Here is a 22,648-nt window from a genome sequence, read left to right on the forward strand (position 1 = left end):
TTAAAAAAAAAAGCAAAAAAAAAGCATGCTTTTTGGGGTGAAACGCCGCGAGACTACGCTGGGTCTGAAAAGAATTCAGCGTGCTCGCGAGACCTCCCAGTTTTAGCATTCACGTAAGAGTTACGTTAAAATTTCAGCACAACTACCGTGAGCATGCTTGGCGTTACGTAATTTATAGTGCGTAACTCGCGCAAATGCTCTCAGACTGGGGGAATGTCGGCTCGTGAATGATCGGCTATTGAGGCGGCAGGGAGCGTCAACGTTATGGGTGAGAGTGAGCTTGCTTCTTCGGCTGCTGTCTTTTAGATAGGTCGCCCACGCCGGTTGTAAAAAAATGCGGCGGTTATGATCGGTGCTCGCGTTGCTTGTGATACATTTGACCGCGGTGTCTTTCTAAAAGCTTGTACAGTCGTCTGAGCAACCAACGCCCAGTCGTCTGCCTCCACTCGGATTCGCTAGCTTAGCTTTAGCTTCATTTTTGGCTAGCTGCTAGCGGGAGTGTCATTTCCTGTCGCTTGCTCTTTAGCAAACTCCTCCAAAAAAAATTCAAGTAACTGCAACACGATTCTTGTTTATAAGCACCGGGACTCTTAACACTTTATTTCAAGCTTTCGCCGCCAATAGTGACACGCCATGTGATTTATTGGCTATTCCGTGGTCAGTTTATAAATTTACATCGTTCGGTGATTGTTCCTGGTTTGTGGCAAAAATGCAATCTCGCCACTTATGTGTTTTATAGTTATATTTATTTATTATCAACTGAATGATCTCGCCACTTATGTGTTTTATAGTTATATTTATTTATTATCAACTGAATGAGTTGGAAGTCACGACCTAGCTGCGATCACGTTCGCTCGCTGTTTGGTACCACGAAGAAGACATTTGAACCCGATTTGATACATGCCACATTATTCTCGTACATGTGTGTTTCCAATAACCCTGATAATAATTGTATGCAAACTAAGGCCCTGATGATTTTTCCAAACAAGGCAGCCTTGGAGGATGTAATGTCAAGGTTTAAGCGAGAAGAAGGCAGGCTGCTGCTTTCTAATCTGGATTAAAGTGGATCTTGTCTCTCAGAGGGCATGTTTTGACTTCTAAAATCACTGGTCTCAGACTACAGTATTGCGGTCTGAAGAGCGTATTCAGTGTCTTGTGATTCATTATTTAGTTAGTATAGTATTGACTTTTCATTACAGTATGTTTATAATTGTGGGTCTGTGGTATCCCCAGAGACCCACTTATCACTGACTAAAATTAAACTCCAAATTAGCATGTTTTTTTTTTTTTTTACCAGTACATTGAAGGATAAAGAAGCAAAAGTAATGTAATACGAATGCCTAATGTACAGTAAATGGCATCTTGGGTTACGAGTGACCTGATTTACAAGTTTCTCAAGACACGAGCTGTCACTTGGCCATTTTTTTTTTCTTTGACTTAACCTGCAAAAATTTGACAAACACTAGGTGGTGGCAACAAACGCCAATATACTTCACCACAAGCAGCGGTTTGGCAGATGGTGAACAAATCTTATTTGCCGCTTCCCGTTGCAGATTACAGTCAAACAAAACATAAAATAAAGAGAAATACTTATTGCGTGTTTAACCAAACTACATAACGAGCTAATAACTTGACTAGCATCTTAACCGTTAATTCATGTTTGAGCGCTAATGTTTCCATTACACATGTAGACACTAGACAGGCAATATAAAATACTCAAAGGCTGGTTTGCTTCTGCAATAAAAACGTATAATACTGTGTTTTAGTGAGTCACTGTAATTGTGATAAAAGTAGATTAAAAATTGTGTCATTCATGGTTCATTACTTCATTTGAAGAGCATTTATGTATAATAAATCTGTTGTTTATTGTAATACAGATTCATTTATTGCTTGTGTTAAAAAAAACATGCATGGGAAGAAGACAAAATATGGCAAAAAAAACAATCACATAATCTATCACAATACTGAGAAAAAAGTCAAATTTAGAGTAGATGAATTTTCTAAATAGTTCAGTCCTAATTCATGCTACATTTTGTGTTGCAAATCTTGTGTTCCACACATGCGCAATTTTGCGCATTGGATGCAAACTCGTCGATAAAAACACTGTACGCATGCTTGTGCAGTTATATTACAGACTGTGACCCCGGTGAAATTCAAACCTTTTTTCCATGAATCTGGGAACCAGCAAAATGAGCAAACACATAGTATCACCCCCAAACAGGCAATGTTCATCAAAATGCAGTGGGTGTACTAGAATGCTGCCTTCCTTGGCCACCACTTCTTCTAGCAGATGTGTCAGACACAGTTAGCTTTGGGGGAACTAACGTGTGTGTGATAGGAAAAATGTATTAATGACCATTCTGCCGAGCGCACGTGGGCGGCTACAGGGCTGGAGAAGATGCTCTTCTTCCCGCCTCCGAGCTTGAGGCAAACACGGAAATAAATGGCCTTTTTCTTCATCACATAAAAGGAGCAAATGTTGTGAAATACAGAGCGTGCTACTGGAGGATTTACAGCATAGGACATCTTGTGAGACAGTGAGGTATGTTTGTCATGTGGTCTGATACTCATTTTCTGTGTTGTTTTCTTTTTTTTCCCTCTCTCCTCCATTTGCTTCCTGGTGCCGGAACGTTCCTTCCCACGCTGATCTGCATACAACAGCTGTAAGTATTAAAATCATCCTTTTGTTTTGTGGCTGCTTCGTAACAATGAATTATAATTGCAGAGTGGACTACTGTGGACACCCACAGGCACTCAATTTAAATGTGTGTATAATATTTTCTCAAACATATAGTCAGTAAATGGGAAGTAGGGATGAGCAATGTTAACGTGAAATATAATTTAGAAAAAAAACTTTCAAAATATATATCTATTTTTTACTTTTTTTTTTTTCTTTTTTTTTTGTGTTTGCTGTGTTGGTAAACGTAAAAAGAAGAAAATTAGCAATTTAAGTTGTACTCTTATCCATGTTATGAAGTAATGTCAAATGTAGCCAAACTGGTTAGCCTTGCTACCTCGCTATTTATCTGCCTCAGTAGCGAGTCTGTATTTATTTCACCGACTGTAGACATGTTAACTCGGGTAGCTGGTTGCAAATGTTTATTTTAAATCAATGTTATTATAATAGCAGTGTTTCCTCTAGGGCTATGCAATTAATCAAAATTAAATTAGAATTTTAATTATTACACTCACTCACAATTATAGAATTGGCATAATCGTGAACAAAAATAAAAGATTATTAAGACTAATTTTGAGTTGTTTAAATGTGTATATTTGTACCTTTTTTTATTTTAAAATAATTAAAGGGATACTTAACTTATTTATCCCATTATAACAATAAAAAGTTAATATTTTGTCTATAATTACTTTCATTATTTTTCACGTTCAATTAGTACCTTTAAAAACACATTTTGTAACTTGCTGTCGATTGAAAATGACATCACAAGGGCTCAGGTAACCAATCACAGCTCACCTGTTTTCTAGGTTTGGTCATGTGACATTCACAAGCTGAGCTGTGATTGGTTACCTGAGCCCTTGTGATGTCATTTTCAGTCGACAGCAAGTTGCAAAATGTGTTTTTAAAGGTATGCAATGTTGATTGAATGGATAGTGAAAAAGATGAGCAAACACCATCAGTGATTTCTTGAGTTTTGTGAACGGCCGGTCCAATGACGTGATATAGCTGGAGTTCGCTGTACTTCGCTTCCAGTATTTATACAGTAATTCAGAAGACACCATTCCTAATTTCTCTTCGTTTGTTTGTTTTGCAGCAGCAAAAGAACCTAGAAGGATATGTCGGCTTCGCAAGCCTCCCCAACCAAGTGTACAGGAAGTCGGTCAAGAGGGGCTTTGAGTTCACCCTGATGGTCGTTGGTAAGAGCGCAAGCTGGCTGCCTTCTTGTTGTTCTTTCAATTGTCTCATTGTGTCCCCAAAGGCACTTTGGCATTTCAATTTCTTCACTGTGGTTTGTTTAGTTGAGACAAGATTGCGTCTTTTTGTTGGGTGAGTGTGTGTGTGTGTACTGTAGCTGTATTTATACACTGAGGACAAGCCCCCCGCTTTGTCTATGCCAAGTGAAAAATCTGCGGAGGCGGCTCGGAATAATCTGCGACATCATCTTGCAGAAACACTGGTGGGGGAAAAAAAAATGCAGAGATTCTTCTCCGGCTCATCAGTTTGCAGGGAAAATGTTTGCTCGGGTCAAAAGCATTTCCTGTGCAGGGAGCGAGTTTTCGTAAAGGCGCGTCTCTAAGAATAGCGCTGCCGCTCGCATTGAACTTTTGCTCAACAAGCAGCTGGACATGGTCCAAACGTGTTAGTGAGAGCATCATTGCCCAGAGATGAGACCTTCAGGTTCTTTTCATGTTTTTTTTTTTTCTTTCTAGCAAATAGTCATATTAAGTAACCCCCCCAATATTTAGGACATGGCAGCGTGGTAAGATAGGGGTTGTCTCACAGTTCTGAGGTTCTGGGTTCCCCCCACTCTCGCCTCAATGCAAACAGGCTACTTGAAAGCTGAAATAATTAATTTAAATAAATGTAACAACAATAAACAATGAGCATTAGTCCACCATGCTGCTCTAAAAAGTCATTTTGCCATGATGTCGATATCCCGTTGTGTTTGGAACAAATTTTCTCATTTTGGGCACGAATGCAGAATGTGAGCCGACATGGAAAATGTTTTAGAGGCTCTTTTTTTAGTGAAGAGATTGTTTTCTTTGTGTTGCCTTGCCACACTCTCACTAAAAAAACACACTGAGTGTTGTGCTTGTCTTGGCTTTGCTTCGCATTGAGGCCCGCAGTGCAATACAGGACGTCACCAAGTGAGTAGGTGTGAGTGAAGAAGCGTCCATCTTTCTATTCTTGCGTTGTAGCAAAAATTTTTGCAAAACCCCAACCACATTTTCAACCCCCTTTCTGTTGAACATTGGCCAGGCAGGACCAGGATCAATGTTCACGTGAGCTCATGAGCCTTTGGACCGAGTCCATGCTGGAGCGCCACAGATTGACGAGGCTCCAGAGTAGCACAATGAGATGCTCTGTTGGCTGTCCAATAACCATTAACATACACAGATGCTTGTGTACTGCTTTGTTGCGTTTTTTTGATTCACTTATTCACTGTGGAAACTCTGAACTAATCCAACACGATCTGTTGTAGGATGCTGCTCCCATAGAGGAAATGCAGCAAAACCTTGACTTACTCGTCCCCTAGTTACCAATGTTTCTTGGGTAACGAGTTAACAAATGGTTGATTAAATAAAATAAATATAAAAATACAAATCGGAGCACCACAGCCGATGTACTTTTTGCCATTTATTGAATGGATCACGTCACACAGTGAAATCCAAATTACAAAATCACAACACATGTAATTTGCAGACCCGACTGACACCAGCTTATGATGTCATTCCCCCTCTGGAGGCGTAGCAAAAAAGCAAAAGTTATTTGTTGACTTTGCTATATTAATTCATTATTAATCGTACTACATGAAGGGGGAAAAAGTCCTTTACTCACTGCGCTGCGCATGAGATCTGTTGACATCCAGTGAGATTTTTGATTACATTGTTTCAAAATTTGGGTTATTTTGCAACTTTGCAAATGCATATCCTCTTAAAGGTTTTTGTTGAACTTCTTTCTGTATGTACTATTACTCAACAACAGTTGTTTTCATTCAAACTCAGATTGTAGCAAACATGAGTGATGTCATCCACATTATGATCTTGACATATGTGAATATGTAAAAGGAGACTTAAAAGCTGTCCTCGTTCATGAGTAACTGCGTCAAACAAAGTATGGACATATGAATGGAGAAGAAGATACTGCTTTTTTTTCCTTTTAAATAGACCTGGAACCCTAAAAATTCCTTGTGACGTTGATAAAACATTTTATGTAAGTGTTCTGTAAATAACGGGAGGGAAAACGGGGGAGATGTAAAATCCCGAGGGGAAAAAAGAAAGGAAAAATAATATTGGGGGGAAAAAAAGCAAGGAGAAATAAAATGCTGGAGAAAATATTGAAAATATTAAAAAAAAAAACAACAACAACAAAAAAACGGGAGATATATATATAAAAAAAAAAATTAACGAAAAAAAAGCCCTAAATATTGAACAAAAAAACAACAATTTATTAAAACTATGAATATGCGCGCCTGTGTGTATGCGACCTGTAGACTATATTGTACTACATTTCTACTTGATTTTTAAATTCATAACCTCTACTACTCTTACTCCAGGTGAGTCAGGGTTGGGCAAATCCACGCTGATCAACTCCCTCTTCCTCACCGATCTGTACTCATCAGAGTATCCTGGACCTTCGCATCGAATCAAGAAGACTGTCCAGGTAGGTTTTAGTCCAGACATAATAAACTGGACTTGCAAAAACAGCCTATGTGAACCAAATGCCATGGAGGATTACTTGTGTTTTTAGCATTGAAAGAATGTGTTGGCCAAATATTTTTCATATAAACCAGTCTCGATTGGCATAGAAGATAGCGATTATATTTATACTTAGTCCCGCTGCTGTTCAATGTCAGCTGCTCACAACCTTGACGTCCTAGCAATTACACACGCGTGACCCTGTCTGTAACTCTCGTCTGTGACGACACCAGTGGTTGTATGTTCTACCAGTTCTTCAGCATAGTTAGCTAATAGCATAGCGTGACGTCAGCCGCGCACATGTGCGCGCGCATGTGACGATAGCCGGCAGCACTAATGATTTTACAGAGAGACCTCCAAAGTGTGGCGTAATTGGCCTTTTGGAATCAATTATATTGGTCCAGATTCCAGAACACACTAACCAAGCAGACACTGTTAACACGCCATTAACCGTCAGAGGTTAACATTGTCATTTTGACACAACAACACTAAAAGTCGACTCGTATTCTTTCCTTGCAAGTTGTCAGAGCCATATAAAACCATAGGAATGGGGAAGTGACCAACATAGCAAAATAAAACCAGAAGTAGCATTTCATAGTAACATCCAGAGCAGTCGGCTTTCCCACAGAGCACATACAGTCTGTCCACATCAACAGTCTTTGTTTACAAAAATGCAGCTACAGCTGCAGTTGAGTGTGAAGCTAATGGAAAACCAACAGGAAGTTGAACACTTACCAAATAAAATCCTGAGGTTCTATGTTATCTGCTGTGCTAAATTGACTGTTTTGCTTGAGCAACTAGCACAAAAAGCTAGTATGACAAAGTCAACAAATTAACGAGTCAGTGCTGAATGTCAATCTTAACCCCATCCTCCCTGTGTCAGGTGGAACAGTCCAAAGTGCTAATCAAGGAAGGTGGCGTGCAGCTGTTGCTCACAATCGTCGACACCCCGGGCTTTGGTGATGCCGTCGACAACAGCAACTGGTAAGGATTTACGCCTCTTCAGCTTGACATTCTGAAAATGACTTCATCCATCATCACATGCCATAATATCTCCACACTACCCACAATTCACCCTGGCGGATGTTTGTTTCTTAACGCTGTTGCGTGTGTTTGTCTGCGCAGCTGGCAGCCAATAATCGACCACATCGACAGCAAGTTCGAGGACTACCTGAATTCGGAATCGCGGGTGAACAGACGGCAGATGCCCGACAGCCGAATTCATTGCTGCCTCTACTTCATCGCGCCCTCGGGACACGGGTGAGTAGCGGAAACTCGTGATGCTAGCATGAGAAGCTAAAGTAGCATTCTGTATCACCACCGTGGACTTGTATATGAATGGACTGTCAATCGGACCCCTGTGGCTGAAGCCAGAGGGCAGCCATCTTACGTTGACATTATTTTTTTCTTTGCTTGAAAACATTCACTGTGTGGAGTCAAAAGGGCCGCCATCTTACGTTGCCACTTCTGGTGTGTTTTTTTTTGCTGAAAACACTGTTATCAATGCATGTTTTACCCTAGGATCTCTGTATGGATTTATGAGAGCGAACTTCACTTTGCATCGAAACGAATCATATCGTTATACATGGAAGTTTACCCGCATTGTGGCATTGTGGTGTGGGCACACTAATAATGAGGCCCGTGTCCTCTTTTACGAGACACCGTGTTTGTGCAAGCTGTGTCCTCAGGCTGCACTCTCGCCTTCGAGCACATGCCGGGACTCATGAGGCTACGCTACACGTTTTCTTTCACATTTTTTTTGACAGACAATTTGGCTGTTAATCATTCCCAAATTCTTTCCATATAGCACGGCTACCGCACACGTGTTTTCAATCAAATGGCTCGACGTGAAGCCACAGATAAAAAAACAAGGCAAACTTGATACTTGGTGGCTTTGCATTTCTGCTGAAAATACTGCGGAAAGAAGCACATAAAAGTCCATCAAACCGAATAGCTTAATGCTCTAAAGGGGGAGCCCCTTTTTCAAAATGATAAGCATGCTGCTCATGTGCATATTTGTGGTTTGTCTTTATTCAATTGAAATGTGTTGCAACTTGCACGAGGTTGTGCGTTTAGAAAGATTGTAATGCTATTGGAGATGGATGCCAGATGATGAGCAAACATTTAGGTCACACAGAATTTTAAAAGGGGAACTCGAGGGTATTTATTTATTTGTTTGTGCCCCCACTCATCTAGACGGTTTCCTGGTTAATATTAACTATATAGAATAAGAATTCCATCCATTTTCAGCACTCAAAAAAGGCACCTCCATTTCATCCTATACTGCCCTCTGCTGTCGACTGAAAGTGACGTCAAAGTGCACCTTGGGCTTGCATTGCATACCTGTTCTGTTTTCGTCTCATGATGTTGGTTTGTTTTTTGGGTTGTGTACAGCAAATTGACATTGTTTGTTTTTGCACAGGCACACTCCGTCTTTATTACAAGGTGTTTATAGATCTAACAGGATACTTTTATATCTATAGTGAGGCTTGTTTGACTTGCTTTTTCCTGCATACAAAATCTTTTTTTTTTCCGTTAACCCTTTGTGCCAATGAAAATCTAAACGAAAGTAACATGATATCCAAACATTCTGTGTGAGCCTGACATAAATGTCGCGGGTTATTTATCCAGCTCGCAGACGTGCCAAGAATAACTCTCTTGCTGTTCTCATGACTGCGAGGTCACTCTGACATGCCGAACATCCGTCTGCTGTCACAGATGCTTTCGAACTTTGTGTGCTTTAATTCCAAGAATCCCAAAAGAAGGACTAATCATGAACTGAGAGTATTTTTTATTTTTTTTTGGTAAACTGGTAGGTAGGATGTGGGGCTTTTTGTTTCTTTAATGGGTTCATTATGAAATAGAATATTAAAAAAAAACAGCTGTAGTGTGAAATTTTCAACCAGTTAAAACGAAAGTTACAACTGTAACTACGGTTCTATGAGTCCCGGACGACCGCCAGAAGGCGGTGCTTTAAGCACTGAATGTTCCTTTCGCGCATGCGCAGTTCGAGTAATGCATACCAAATTAGTCACCTGTGACCCCTTGGTGACCCTAGAAGGGTATAAGTTCCGGTGTCACCCAAGGTTCGTTTCCTACGGAATCTTCTCGCGTGAACACGAGGATTCCGAGCGACAGGACGCCCTGGCGGTCGTCCGGGACTCATAGAACCGTAGTTACAGTTGTAACTTTCGTTCTATTTCGTCCCTCCCGACCGCCAGAAGGCGGTGCTTTAAGCACTGAATGACTAATACCGGCGTAGTCGCGAGGGATCTCAGACACAAACCTCACTGAGAAGCCCCAGCAGGACCCAAGATCACGCCAAGCGGATGGGGAGAGGCGACATCCACGCTATAAAACCTGGAGAAGGTGCAAGGCGTCGCCCATGAGGCAGCAGCACAGATATCCTCCAGGGAAACACCCCTCAGGGCGGCCCAAGACGTGGCAACGCTCCTGGTGGAGTGACAGCGCACCCCTGACGGCAGGGGGCGGCCAGACAGCAGGTAGGAATGGCGAATGGCATCCCCGACCCAGTGAGACAAGCGTTGCTTGGAGAGAGCGGAGCCCTTGGTAGGACCACCATAACAAACAAAAAGCTGGGCAGACGTACGAATGCCTGCCGTAGCGTCAATGTAACACTGCAAGGCTCTCACCGGACACAAGAGCTCCGGCCTGTCCCCGCCATCAGCAGGAGTGGGTACATAACGTTTAAGCCGTAGAGGCTGGTTAGAACGAGAGCCAGACAACACCTTGGGAATGAAGGCAGTGTTCGGCCACAGAGTGACGCCGGCGCCATCCGGGTGCCATCGCAGGCATTCAGGGCTAACCGATAAAGCGTGTAGGTCGCTGACGCGCTTGGCGGAGGCAACGGCGAGCAAGAGTGCAGTCTTGCGCGACACCCATAGAAGGTCCGCCCCCGCCAGGGGCTCGAAGGGAGGCCTGCACAGGCCGTCCAGCACCAACTGCAGATCCCACGCCGGAACCCGAGGAGCCGGGCGGGGACAAAGACGCAGAGCCCCTCTGAGGAACAAGGACACCAGCTCATGGCGCCCCACGGAGCCGCCATCAGCACCAACATGCCGGGCAGAAATAGCTGCCACATACACCTTCAGAGTCGACTGAGACCTGCCCTTATCCAGGAGGGACTGCAAGAAATCCAGGATGGTGGGGATGGAACACGAAACAGGGTCCACCCCGCGTTCTCCGCACCACGTCACAAACAATTTCCACCTGTTGGCATACTGTTGCCGAGTGGACGGTGCCCTCGCATTAAGAATGGTCCGCGTGACAGACTCTGTACAGCCGGTCAGCAGCGGTTGGGGCCCCTCAGTGGCCAAACACATACGCGAAGGCGCCGTGGGTCGGGATGCCAACCCCGACCTCCCTGTTGAGACAACAGGTCCTCCCTGTCGGGGAGACGCCACGGCTCGCCGGAGCACAGTTGACGGAGCAGGGGGAACCACGTCCGGGCCGGCCAGAAGGGGGCCATCAGCAACAGCGTGCGCCCCTCCTGAAGAACTCTCTGAAGCCTCAGCCATATCAGAGGGAGCGGCGGAAAGGCGTAGAGAAGGCACTCCGGCCACGGCTGCGCCAGAGCATCCAGACCCAGAGGGCTGGTGGCCTCGCTCAGGGAAAACCAAAGTGGGCAGTGGGTTGAGTCCTCGGAGGCAAAGAGATCGACCTCCGCCGTGCCGAAGCTGCTCCAAATCATGCGCACCACCTCTGGGTGGAGGCGCCACTCTCCCGGAGGAGGACCCCGACGGGAGAGAGAGTCCGCGAGCTGGTTCCGAACCCCCGGCAGATAGGTGGCCCGTAGACTGGCCAGACGGGGAGCAGCCCACCTGAGAAGGAGCTGGGAGATCTCCAATAGACGGGCGGACCTGACGCCGCCCTGATGGTTTATGTGAAACACGGTCGTGGTGTTGTCCGACCGTATGAGAACATGCCGTCCGCTCAGGTATGGCAAGAAGTGTATGAGTGCCAAGTGCACCGCCCGAAGCTCCAGCACATTGATGTGATCGGCCCTGTCGCGCACAGACCAACTTCCCTGAGCCGTCCTGTGCTGCCAGACAGCACCCCAGCCCGTGAGGCTGGCATCCGTGGTGACTGTTTCGCGGCGGGCCGGGGCCACACCCAGCGGGACGCCGCTCAATAGAAGAGCCCTCTCCCTCCAAGGTGCCAGGGCAAGGAGGCACCGACGGGACACCCTGAGCCTCCGGTGGCGGTGCCACTTGGCGTCCAAGTGGAAGCCGTTCAGCCACCTCTGTAGTGGGCGCAGTGTCAGCAGGCCCAACGGGACCACAGCCGTCATGGACGTCAGCTTGCCCAAAAGCCGCAAGTAGGCGACGTAAGGCGACAGCCTGCCCCCTCGAAAGTGCGCGAGGAGGCGAAGAACATCGTCGACTCGGTGAGGAGACGGGTGGGCTCTCATAACCGTGGTGTCCAACGTCACACCAATGAAGTCCGTCCGCTGAGAGGGGACCAGAGAGGACTTGGGCAAGTTGACCCTGATACCCAACCGGGCCACATGAGACAGGAGATCGGAGGTGTCCCGGATCACCCGAGCCCGCGACGGCGCGCAGAGGAGCCAGTCGTCGAGGTACGGCAGCACCTTCATGCCCACAGACTGCAGGGGCGTCAGAGCAGCCCTCACAAACCGAGTGAAGACCCGCGGAGCGAGGGAGCACCGGTCTTCTTTGGGACAAGGAAGTATGTCGAGTAGAAGCCCCCGGGCTGCGCCAGGGGGTCCACGGCCTCGATCGCGTCCTTGGCCAGGAGGGCGGACAGCTCCTGGTCCAGAGCTGAGGCTTTTGCCGGGTCGGCGATGAGTCACCCTGACCCGACAGGAAGCAGTAGGCCGGCGTCGGAACTGCAGCTCGTACCCGTGGGTCAAGATGGAGACCACCCATGGGTCCGAGGCACGAGCAGGCCAGTAACTGAGCTGCTGGTGGGAAAAATGTCCGACGGCCGGCCCCAAGGCCACAGTCCCTGGCCCTCCGGCCCCTAGGGGCCCGAGAGGGACGGTGGGTGGGGCCTGCAGCCCGTGGTTGCCCTGAAGGCAAGCGGGCGGAGGAGCGAAAGTCCTCGGCGGGCCTCTGCGGGGGTCGCCGGGTGCCATAAGCCTCGGCAGGCCAGTGCTGAGGAAAGCGATGAAAACCAGAGCGTGCCCCAGGCCTACCCTGTTGGGGAGGCAGGGCCCTATTGAGGCTGGAAAGCTGCTTCCTGGTCTCATGAGCCTTAACCGTCCTTTCCAGTGCACCCACAGCGGCAGAACCAAAAAGCTCCCCTGGCTCCACAGGAACACCACGGAGGGCCCTCCTAGAGGCCTCCGACAAGGGGGACTGCGCTAGCCACACCTGGCGGCGCGCCTGCACTAGGAAGGACATGAGTCGGCCGTGTTCCCTAGTCATGAGGGCAAAAGCCTGGAGGGCTGCATCACTGAAGGACACAGCAGCCTCCACGCTGTCCGCTTGCAGAGATGTAGAGAGAGCAAGCATGAGGTGAGCCAAAGAGTTCCCAATGCGACCAGCACGTGCACCAGCTACATAGGCCCGTGTGAGAAGGTCGTCAGTCACACGACATTGGGGTCGAGGACATCGCACAGATGGCCGAAGGGTCCCCTCCGGGGACACAATGAGGGATGCGACAGCTGGCTCCACAGCAGGCATCCGGTCCAAGCCAACACTAGCAGCATCGTGCATCGATGCTAAATCACGGCCATCAGCCGAAGGGCGGGAGAGAGCCCCAGGATCCCTCCAGCAAACATGCAGTTCCCGCAGATAGTCCTCAGATGCGGGGACAGAAAAGGCCGAGGAAGGGCGCCTGCGCCGGAAGAAAGCGCTCTCAGACGCCGATTGAGCCTGTGGAGGCACCTCCAAATGCAGGAGGTCCAAGGCATTGCGCAGGACAGCCCGTATAGAACCATCCCCCGCCTCACTGGACGAACTCTGAGCGGACGCTGGAGAGTTTGGTCCCAAAACCACAGACCCCGGGTCACGGTCGTCGTCATGAAAAAAGGAAGCCGAAGCTGCCAAGGAAATGGCGTCCTCCTCAGGAGGAAGCACTGGCATGGGCGGGGTGGATGGTCGCGGCATGGGCAGGGCAGGTGGTCCCGGCCCCCCCGTAAGTGTGGGAGGGTGACGGTCCTGCAGAAGAGATCTCACCTCTGCCAGTTCAGCCTGAAGGTGCCCAACCTCCGAAGCGAGTCGTCGCTGCGCCACCCTTTTCCTAGGGGGGGCATGTACAGCAGAGGACACACCGAGACGTTTCCGGCGCCTTGGTTGGGAGGACGACAGATGACCCAGTGGACTGGGGTCACTGACACCAGGACTGCAGGCCCGGCCATCACCGGCACGGTCAGAAACAAGACACCTCGGGCAGCGATCGTCCAGGACATCGGAGGCCTCAAAGAGGATACCACAGTCCACGCAGCAACGGGAGTCCTCCATTGTGAACACAAAGAGGCCCAAACAGCGATGAGCGGGAAGCTGAGGGAAGGGGGCGCAAGCGCCACCTGCACAGCAGACCCACACCGAGCAGCCGACGCGTGGGTCGGGGCAAACAGTAAGCCGGTAAAGCAGCGATAAGCCGAGGGAAGGGGGCGCGAACGCCACCTGCACAGCAGACGCACACCGAGCAGCCGACGGAGGGCGGGGGCAGACAGCCAGTTGTCAATAGTAGCGATAAGCTGAGGGAAGGCGCGCGAACGCCACCTGCGCAGCAGACGTACACCGAGAAGCCGACGGAGGGCCGGGGAAGACAGTTAGTCGTTAACAGTAGCGATAAGCTGAGGGAAGGCGCGCGAACGCCACCTGCGCAGCAGACGCACACGGAGCGGCCGACGGGCGGGAGGGGCAGACAGCAGTCGCGAAAGCGGCGACAAGCTGAGAGAAGGGGCGCGAACGCCACCTGTACAGCTGAAGCCAGGTGCGCACCGCAGGCGGGGCACGCACAAAAGTAAGTAAGACAAACAATCGAGCGAGAAGCGCGACGCCGTAAGCTGGGAGCGGGGACGCTGACGCTGCCCTCACCAGCAAAGGCACAAAAAGAAAAGCAACAACCAAACGGCAACACCGTCGGAGAAAGCGGCGCTAATAAACCGAGAGAAGCGCTAACGCTGCCAAAGCCAGCGGAGGAAAATAGGGTAAACCACGAGCCGTGGTAGCCAGGGCGCTAACGCGAGGCTAGCCACACAAAAAAACTCAAAACACCGCAGTAGACGCGGAAATTAGACGGCAAAGTAGACAACAAGTAGTCAATAACCTTACCCCACGGGAGGTTAGAATACGCGACCACGTCGGGTCACGAACGAAGGAAAGAAAAACACCGTCGCCGCAGCCTTTGGAGGGCGAACTACGCAGCTCCGACCGATCCGGTCACAAGGCTCCAAGCGGCGCGGTCAAGAGGATAAATACAAATCCCAATTCTTACACTCTTCGAAAATGTGTCGTATGCATACGCCACGCGAGAAGAAAAGAGGAAACGAACCTTGGGTGACACCGGAACTTATACCCTTCTAGGGTCACCAAGGGGTCACAGGTGACTAATTTGGTATGCATTACTCGAACTGCGCATGCGCGAAAGGAACATTCAGTGCTTAAAGCACCGCCTTCTGGCGGTCGGGAGGGACGAAATAGAACCTCTGTTCTGTGATGATGGTTGACTTCCAAGTTTGTACTAATTTAAAAACATTTTTGTTCCAGGCTAAAACTCATACAATGTTCATAATTGTGACATAAAACCTGAAAAAACACACAAGACAAAGCAGCCATATTGTGACCATTATTCTGCAAAAAGACAAAATCCTCTAAAGGATTATGTTGTAACTAGTTTTAGAATAAAACGTGTTCAATTTACTTAAACATAAAAAATAAAAAAACAGGAGTAATGGGACCATGAAGCTTCATGAGGCATTTGCGATATTTACTCCACAAGATGGTAGGGATTAGGGGTGTTAGAAAAAATCGATTCGGCGATATATCGCGATACTACATCGCGCGATTCTCGAATCGATTCAATAATAGGCAAAATCGATTTTTTTATTTTTTTATTTTTTATTTTTTATTTATTTATTTATTTTTTTTAAGGATTCACACCTTAAGCATGGAAGAATGTTATATGAACGGAACATTAAGCCTTAATATTTTATTTTAATGCTGTTTAAACATGAAACAGATTACAACCTCTATAAGACTGAAATTTCAGATAAATAAATAATACATTTTCATATAAATCTTACACTCTACAAGCTTACTGATTAGTATTTTCTAAATTTGAATGAAAAAAAATCGCAACAATCGACTTATAAATTCGTATCGGGATTAATCGGTATCGAATCGAATCGTGACCTGTGAATCGTGATACGAATCGAATCGTCAGGTACGAGGCAATTCACACCCCTAGTAGGGATGTAACGATATCCAAACATCACGATACGATATTATCACGATATGAAGGTCACGATACGGTAATTATCACGATATTGTGGGGGCGTTAGCGATATTTAAAAAAAAAACTTCACAATATTGTAAAAAAAAGAGCTCATACTAAAACAAGCACAATATTGTGCTTTTGTACATAACAGCAATGTATATAAACCACCTACAATCTCTAATAACAATAGTGAGGCTCTTACTTGCTAATGCAAGCACACATTGATTGCTTCACAAGCAAATTACTTACTTGTAAGAAAAAAACAACAACTTGTATTCGCACTTCAAAATGTTTGCTTTGTTCTTGTTTACTGCAAAACTGATATTTATGTTTATGTACAGCACTTTGTATACAGCAATGCCTGTTCTTAAAGCGCCTTATAAATAAAGTTGAGTTGAGTTGAGTAGATGGTGCTCCTGATTTAAAGATAAAGGCTAGTGCAATGGAAATTGGTTACATTTCCATTGCAAAAAAAAAAAAAAATCATTTTGTGCCTGTTAACCAAAGGATGGTTTGAACTCTTAGTTTTGAGTTTTGAGGCATAATTTTCCAAATTTTAGAAGATATGGGCCATTTGACCTCGCTTTATTTGTGATCCTATGAATTAATATGATTGTAGACTTTGAATATGTTTCATCATTTATGTTTATTATCAGGATGGCTAACGTCCAGTTGTTTGTGTTTTCGTGGCCACAGCTTGAAGCCCTTGGACATCGAGTTCATGAAGCGTTTGCACGAGAAAGTCAACGTCATCCCGCTGATCGCCAAAGCAGACACACTAACGCCAGAGGAATGCCAGCAGTTCAAGAAGCAGGTCAACACTTTCCATTGCCCCCCTGAAAAAAAAAAAGAAAAAAAAAGTCCCTCGGGCACCCTTGTCTTCCCTTTTCCAGTCGTGGACATCCTAAAATGGCGTCTTTTTTTTTTTTTGCCTGCAGATCATGCGGGAGATTCAGGAGCACAAGATCAAGATCTACGAGTTCCCCGAGACGGATGACGAAGAGGAGAACCGTCTAGTTAAGAAGATCAAGGTGGGACTTTTGCGCATGCATGACTTCCAAAAAGTTTGGGATATTGGGCTTTGGGGCGAAATTTTAAGATGAACTCAAAATGTTTTGAGCTTAATTAGGCTTTCGATAAATGAATGGACCTTCACCATGTTGTTGATATTTTGACATCATGAAACCAAGACGACAGCTAATAGTTGATCAACAGTAGGGAAAACCCTCTAAAGTGATGTCAGAAATTTGTTTCCACTAAATACATAATGTTTGCAAAGACTAAGAACTAATTATGGAGATGAAGTGATAAACATTTTTTTGCAATTTTGTTTCCAGGAAAAGCTTCCGTTGGCCGTGGTGGGCAGCAACACCATCATCGAGGTGAACAGCAAGCGCGTCAGGGGACGACAGTACCCGTGGGGGGTCGCAGAAGGTTTGGGCTTACTTTTTAAAGACTTTCAACACACATGCACATATCGCACTGTCATCACACTTAACGATGATAAAGAGTAACAAAATGGAGACTGGAAGAGGAAGGGTGATGCGGCATTTCACACTCATTCCGCCTTACGTTGTTTTTCTTTGCCGTGTTATGCTAAATCGCCAGGATGGCTTGTTGACATTTCCGTGATAAGTAGTTTTTAGTTGTTTAATTTCACGCTTGAGAGTTGAGATTAGTCAATTTATATACAAACGATCTTTAATCCTGGCTCTATAGGGGTGTTGGAACATTTTTTTTTTCTGACTTTTTTTTATCCTCCTAGTTGAGAACAGTGACCACTGCGACTTCACCATCCTCAGGGACATGCTCATCAGGTACTCCATTGGCACACATTTCATTTCAGGCAAATGTGCCTACCCACTCTGCAAAACAGATAAAAACGAAACGTTGTCTACACAGGACTCACATGCAGGACTTGAAGGACGTGACAAATAACGTCCACTACGAGAACTACCGCAGCAGGAAGCTGGCTGCCGTCACCTACAACGGCGTGGAGAACAATAGGGCCAAGGGACAATTGTCCACCAAGTAAGCTGCACTCAGTTCTTATACAGCATACACTTCTCACAAAAAGTTATTAAATTAGATATAGATATTGCACTCTGGGGTGAAATGTCAGGATGAACTTTTAATGCATTGTAACATTTACAGATGATATGAATTTGACCTCTAAACTTATAAACTGGAAGTCAACTCCAATGTTTTATTTATTTATTTATTTATTTATTTATTTATTTATTTATTTGTTTATTTTTTAGCATTAATATGTTTTATGCAGCCCCATTAGTTTAAAATGGTATTCTGGATAAGATGGCGTTAGTGGAATATGAGTTAAGCAGCAAAATCCAGCCGTTTTTATCCATCTCGGGGTGGCCATTTTGCCACTTGCTGTCAACTGAAGATGACATCACCTGAGTAACTGTGATGTCATCTTCAGTCGACATCAAGCGGCAAAATGGCCGCCCCCTGAGATGGATAAAAACGGCTGGATTTTGCTTCATAGCTCATATAAAAATGTACTATTAATCTGAATGTCATGTTTAGACTAGTGAGGTCACATATAACATTATTGTCAAGTAATGCTTAAGGTTTGCTTCCACTGTAATGTCTGTTAGTGTTGTTAGTCAAAATGTACTGAATTGCTGCACATTTGGAAATTCAGAAGTTTACAAAAGGTCAAATTAAGTTAATCTGTGAAGGTTTTAGTGTCTTTGAGTTCATTGTGAAATTTCACCTCGACAGTATTGTGTTTGTGTGTTTAACATGACACAGGTTTGTAGTTTTTGCCGTCAGCGCTAACACGCTAATCTAACACGAAGCTCACAATGTGCGACACGCCTTGTAGTGCATGAGCTCATCATTGCATGCCGTGTGTTTGCTTTTGTGCCGTCTTTTTTTAGACTTGACGCAGTCGAAGGAATGTAAGTGGTCATCTTTTTTTTGGCTCTTACAATTTTTTTCACACCTTATCTCTTTTCATTCCTCTGTAATTTCCTGTCTGCTTTACCTCTTCGTCCTCGCATCCTCCCTACCGACCTGCTGGTGGCTCCTGTTTCCAGGCTAACCACCACCGTCAAATGGACACTGTGGCTGTTTGTAATCGCTCTTCTGTGGACTCTCATAGAGACATGTTGCAATCTAAGCGGGATACACACATTTGGGATTTTTTTGTTCACTGTCTGGTGTAGTGGCTGCGTGGTATATACGGCTTACACTGTAGATGTGAAAGCAAGGCCCCTGGTTTGAATATGGGCTCTACTAACCAATCACAATGCTTGTTGATGACATTGTGTCTGCATCAGTGTAAACAAAATGCTTCAAGAATATCTGACCACAGAGCTACAAGATACACTGTTAAAAAGTATCATCCCCACTCAAGGAGGATGAGCGTATCAGACATGCTAACCGTTAAGCTAACGTGAAATGGAGGGCAACAAAACACCAGAATAAGTGCGTAGGTAGTGCAATACTACACACTTTGAAAAATAGTCTGAACTGTGTTACAACGGGGAGCTTAGCCAACTACGAGCAGCTAATTAGTTGGTAAATTAAGCATTAAATAGAAAATAATAGGCACACATAGCACATGTGTGTACCCTGCTTAGAAAGGGCATGCAATCCAGTCAGCATGTTTCCAGGTCCAACTGGCGACTCGTCTCTATTCCACTGTTCTCTTCCTCTCGTCCGTGCGCATGAACAGGAGAAGAACCCTTTTGAAAAGCTCCGTTCATGGTGATAACCGTGCGCGTTTGTGTGTGCGCGCTCGTCTAGGAGTCCACTGGCCCAGATGGAAGAGGAGCGGCGGGAGCACGTGACCAAGATGAAGAAGATGGAGATGGAGATGGAGCAGGTCTTTGAGATGAAAGTCAAGGAGAAAGTGCAGAAGCTCAAGGACTCTGAAGCAGAGGTGATATAAGCACTTAATATAATTCAGTTCATTTCTATGAATCATATCGTGAATTAGCTTGAAATGTCAACAATAAAAAATAAAAATTAAAAAAACTCATGCCATTTGTCCTGATTTGCCATTTTGTCGCCGTCAGTTGACGCCATTTTGTGTTCTGTTTTTTGCACGCGTAGCTTCAGCGGCGCCACGAGCAGATGAAGAAGAACCTGGAGGCGCAGCACAAGGAGCTGGAGGAGAAGCGGCGCGTCTTTGAGGAGGAGCGAGCCCACTGGGAGGCCCAGCAGCGCCTGGAGCAGCAGAAACTGGAGGCCTCCAGGTCAGACACATAAACATATAGAGACGCACTACTGTTCGTCAGTACAGTGATCCTCCATTTATTATGGTGGATATGTTCCAAACGTCAATATTGTTCACCAATAGTCTGCTATACTCATTGTAAACTATCAAATAAATAGGGCTGGGTTTAAAAAATGTAATAGTCGATATCGAATCGATTTCCTTTTTCAAGCCTGATATAGATCCATAAAACCATGAATCAAATATTTCTTTATCGCTTTTTCCCTAAATTCATAAGAAAATAGATTTTTAAATCCCTTTTTTTTTTGCATCTTACTGTTTTCTTGAAATTTACGGTTAACATGAAAGTATTTTCTTACATTAATGAAAGACCTGACTTATTGCACTTTAAGACAATTCAGAATATGTTTTTAATACACATTTACATTTATTTAATTAGAATTATGAAAATATTTTCATCATCTTTGCTGATGTCAGGTGGTTATAATGTGTTACTTTCATTTATAAACAAAAAATTTGCCTCCGCAAAATTAATATTTAAGAAGAATTAATGTTCCATAATTTATCAATATCGGGTTGAAGTGAAGCGAATTGAATTGAACTGAACTCTTGTAAATCGCATCAAATTAGAATCGATATCCAGCCCTACAAATAAATGCGACTTGAACACATGCATGGCAGCAACAGAACCCCAATAAATGAATGAATAGTAATGAACCCAAATTAATTGATCAAATTGATTAACTCATTCGCTCCCAGCCATTTTCACAGAAGCAATCCCGTTTGCTCCCGGCTGTTTTACTGGATTTTGACTGATTTTGCAAGGCCCACAGAATATTGTGTTCAATTGCTATAAAAACATGGAACCAATCAAAAGAAAGATTAAAGTCTCTTCTTTCATCAGTAAAAAAAAAAGTATGTTTTTATCTGTTTCCGATTTGCAGCAATTAGCATTAAAATATAGCTAAGTTTAATCAATTTTCAGAAATCTATTTTAGAATTGTAAGAGCTTTTTTTTCCAACATGGCCCTGGTTGAGCTCCTTTGCTCTGCTGCCATCTGCTGGCCGTTTGTGTAATAACTACCATTTCTGCATCCGTTCTTTGCAGTTGAGAGGCTGCATCAAAGCCTTCTGTATGCTCTAGCTTAAAAAAATAATTTAAAAAACCCCCGTATAAATATGTCTTTGGGACACTTAAAACATAAAAAAAACATTTATAACTTATTGGGAGTAAATGAGTTAATCACCAAGCCCCAAAACAAGCTATCCAAAAAAAGTCTCCTTAAAAAATAAAAAAAATAATAAAAAAAATAAAAATAAAAAAAAAGGATCTTGCAAGTGCTACGTGAATGGGCGCTTGTGTATGCAACGTTTACGAATGATGTCGTTTCTTTTCCAGAACTCTGGAGAAGAACAAAAAGAAAGGCAAGATCTTTTAAAGAGACAGTCGTCAAGGACCAGCCTGTGTCCACTTAGTTCTCTTTGCCAACGTTTGCCGCTCAGGGCACCATCAGTGTGTGGCACTGACAAGGCCCCCCCACCCCCTTTGCCCACCTTAACCCCATCTTCCTCTTCCTCTTGTTCCTGCACCCTGTGTTTGTTGAGTGTGTGTGTGTGTGTCCATTTGAAAACCACCCCTTAGACACACTCACACACAACCTCGGGACTCATCATTGAAGATTGTGTTTACCTTAACAACAGTAAAACATCAAAGTAGAAAAAAAGCCAAACCGTTGTTATTATTTTAAATATTATTATTATTGTTATCGGTGTTGATCTTACTGTTGTAATACTGGCCTGGCCCCTTCCTGCTGCGCTCCTTTTTCCTACAAGCAAGGTTGCTTTTTAATTTACGTGGTGTTTTTTTTTTTTTTTTTTTTTTTGAACGGTTGTACAATCACATTTGTTTACAGGACACAAATAAGAATAAACATTACAATAAAGCGTACGCTCTTCCATGTTTTGATGCAGCGGGAAGTTGAATTTTTTTGTTCTTGAAAGTACCCGCTGAAGCTATTTAACCACCCAGTTAATAAACAAACAAACACCTTCGGACTTTTTATAGACTCAAATCCTGGCTTAAGCTTCTTTTTTTTCCTGCAATATAAGGATTTTTTCCGACCCTATTCACCCTTGTGTGTTTAGCCATCTACCGCTGCCATTGGACCACCATTTATATAATGTTAAAAGTATTATATTTCACTTAAGTTTTATTTTTATATATAAATATATACAGAGCCAGCTGAAGTAAGGCCTGCTTTTGTACGTGTAGAAGAAAAATGAATAAAGCTCCAACGAGATGTGACAACTGCGTCCACCGTTTATAAAGTTTTATAATCAACAAGACGCTACAAAATACAAGATCCAAGAAAATAATAAAACACAAAAGTATTTCAGTCACGCTGGGTTCAAATGCCAGTGGGAAATGAAGAGGCAACACCATGTTTTTTTTTTTTTTCTTTTGGCTATGTACTCCATCTCTTGTATTTTTAATGTTATTTTTCATTTGTATTGTACAAAGTCACTTAATAAACCTGTGATCATATCAGGTGACTCAGGTGGCTTCATTGTGGAATGTCACATGCCGGCTCATAAATCAAGACATCAAGGTGTGTTAAACCGTATTGTCTTAAA

At 44.6% G+C, this 22,648-nt stretch overlaps 1 protein-coding gene across 3 annotated transcripts; it reads left to right on the plus strand.

The window, feature by feature from the left end:
* Positions 1-2,282: 2,282 nt before the first annotated feature.
* septin7b (septin 7b) lies at positions 2,283-22,559 on the plus strand. Of its 3 annotated transcripts, none has more exons than XM_077526080.1 (14): positions 2,283-2,663; positions 3,771-3,873; positions 6,234-6,340; positions 7,259-7,359; positions 7,501-7,635; positions 16,504-16,621; positions 16,746-16,838; positions 17,145-17,241; positions 17,573-17,624; positions 17,710-17,838; positions 18,711-18,731; positions 19,582-19,717; positions 19,891-20,033; positions 21,414-22,559. In XM_077526080.1, exons 2-14 carry the CDS (start codon positions 3,864-3,866, stop codon positions 21,451-21,453), a joined length of 1,182 nt encoding a protein of 393 aa, XP_077382206.1. In that variant the 5' UTR covers positions 2,283-2,663; positions 3,771-3,863; the 3' UTR covers positions 21,454-22,559. The 3 variants fall into 3 exon arrangements, with proteins under 3 accessions (XP_077382206.1, XP_077382204.1, XP_077382205.1); XM_077526078.1 differs by lacking the exon at positions 2,283-2,663 and adding an exon at positions 3,509-3,584; XM_077526079.1 differs by lacking the exons at positions 2,283-2,663; positions 18,711-18,731 and adding an exon at positions 3,509-3,584.
* Positions 22,560-22,648: the final 89 nt, after the last annotated feature.

The sequence above is a fragment of the Festucalex cinctus genome, chromosome 7 (genome assembly GCF_051991245.1).
Source record: "Festucalex cinctus isolate MCC-2025b chromosome 7, RoL_Fcin_1.0, whole genome shotgun sequence".
Classification (NCBI taxonomy): Eukaryota; Metazoa; Chordata; class Actinopteri; order Syngnathiformes; family Syngnathidae; genus Festucalex; species Festucalex cinctus.

Excerpts from the sequence above, each read along its gene's own strand:
- septin7b (XM_077526078.1), top strand. The coding sequence starts at position 3,540 with ATGTCATTTTCAGTCGACAGCAAGTTGCAAAATGTGTTTTTAAAG. Across the intron at positions 3,585-3,770 it reads TGCAAAATGTGTTTTTAAAG|CAGCAAAAGAACCTAGAAGG; the intron begins GTATGCAATGTT and ends TTTGTTTTGCAG. Across the intron at positions 17,839-18,710 it reads AAGGGACAATTGTCCACCAA|ACTTGACGCAGTCGAAGGAA; the intron begins GTAAGCTGCACT and ends GTCTTTTTTTAG.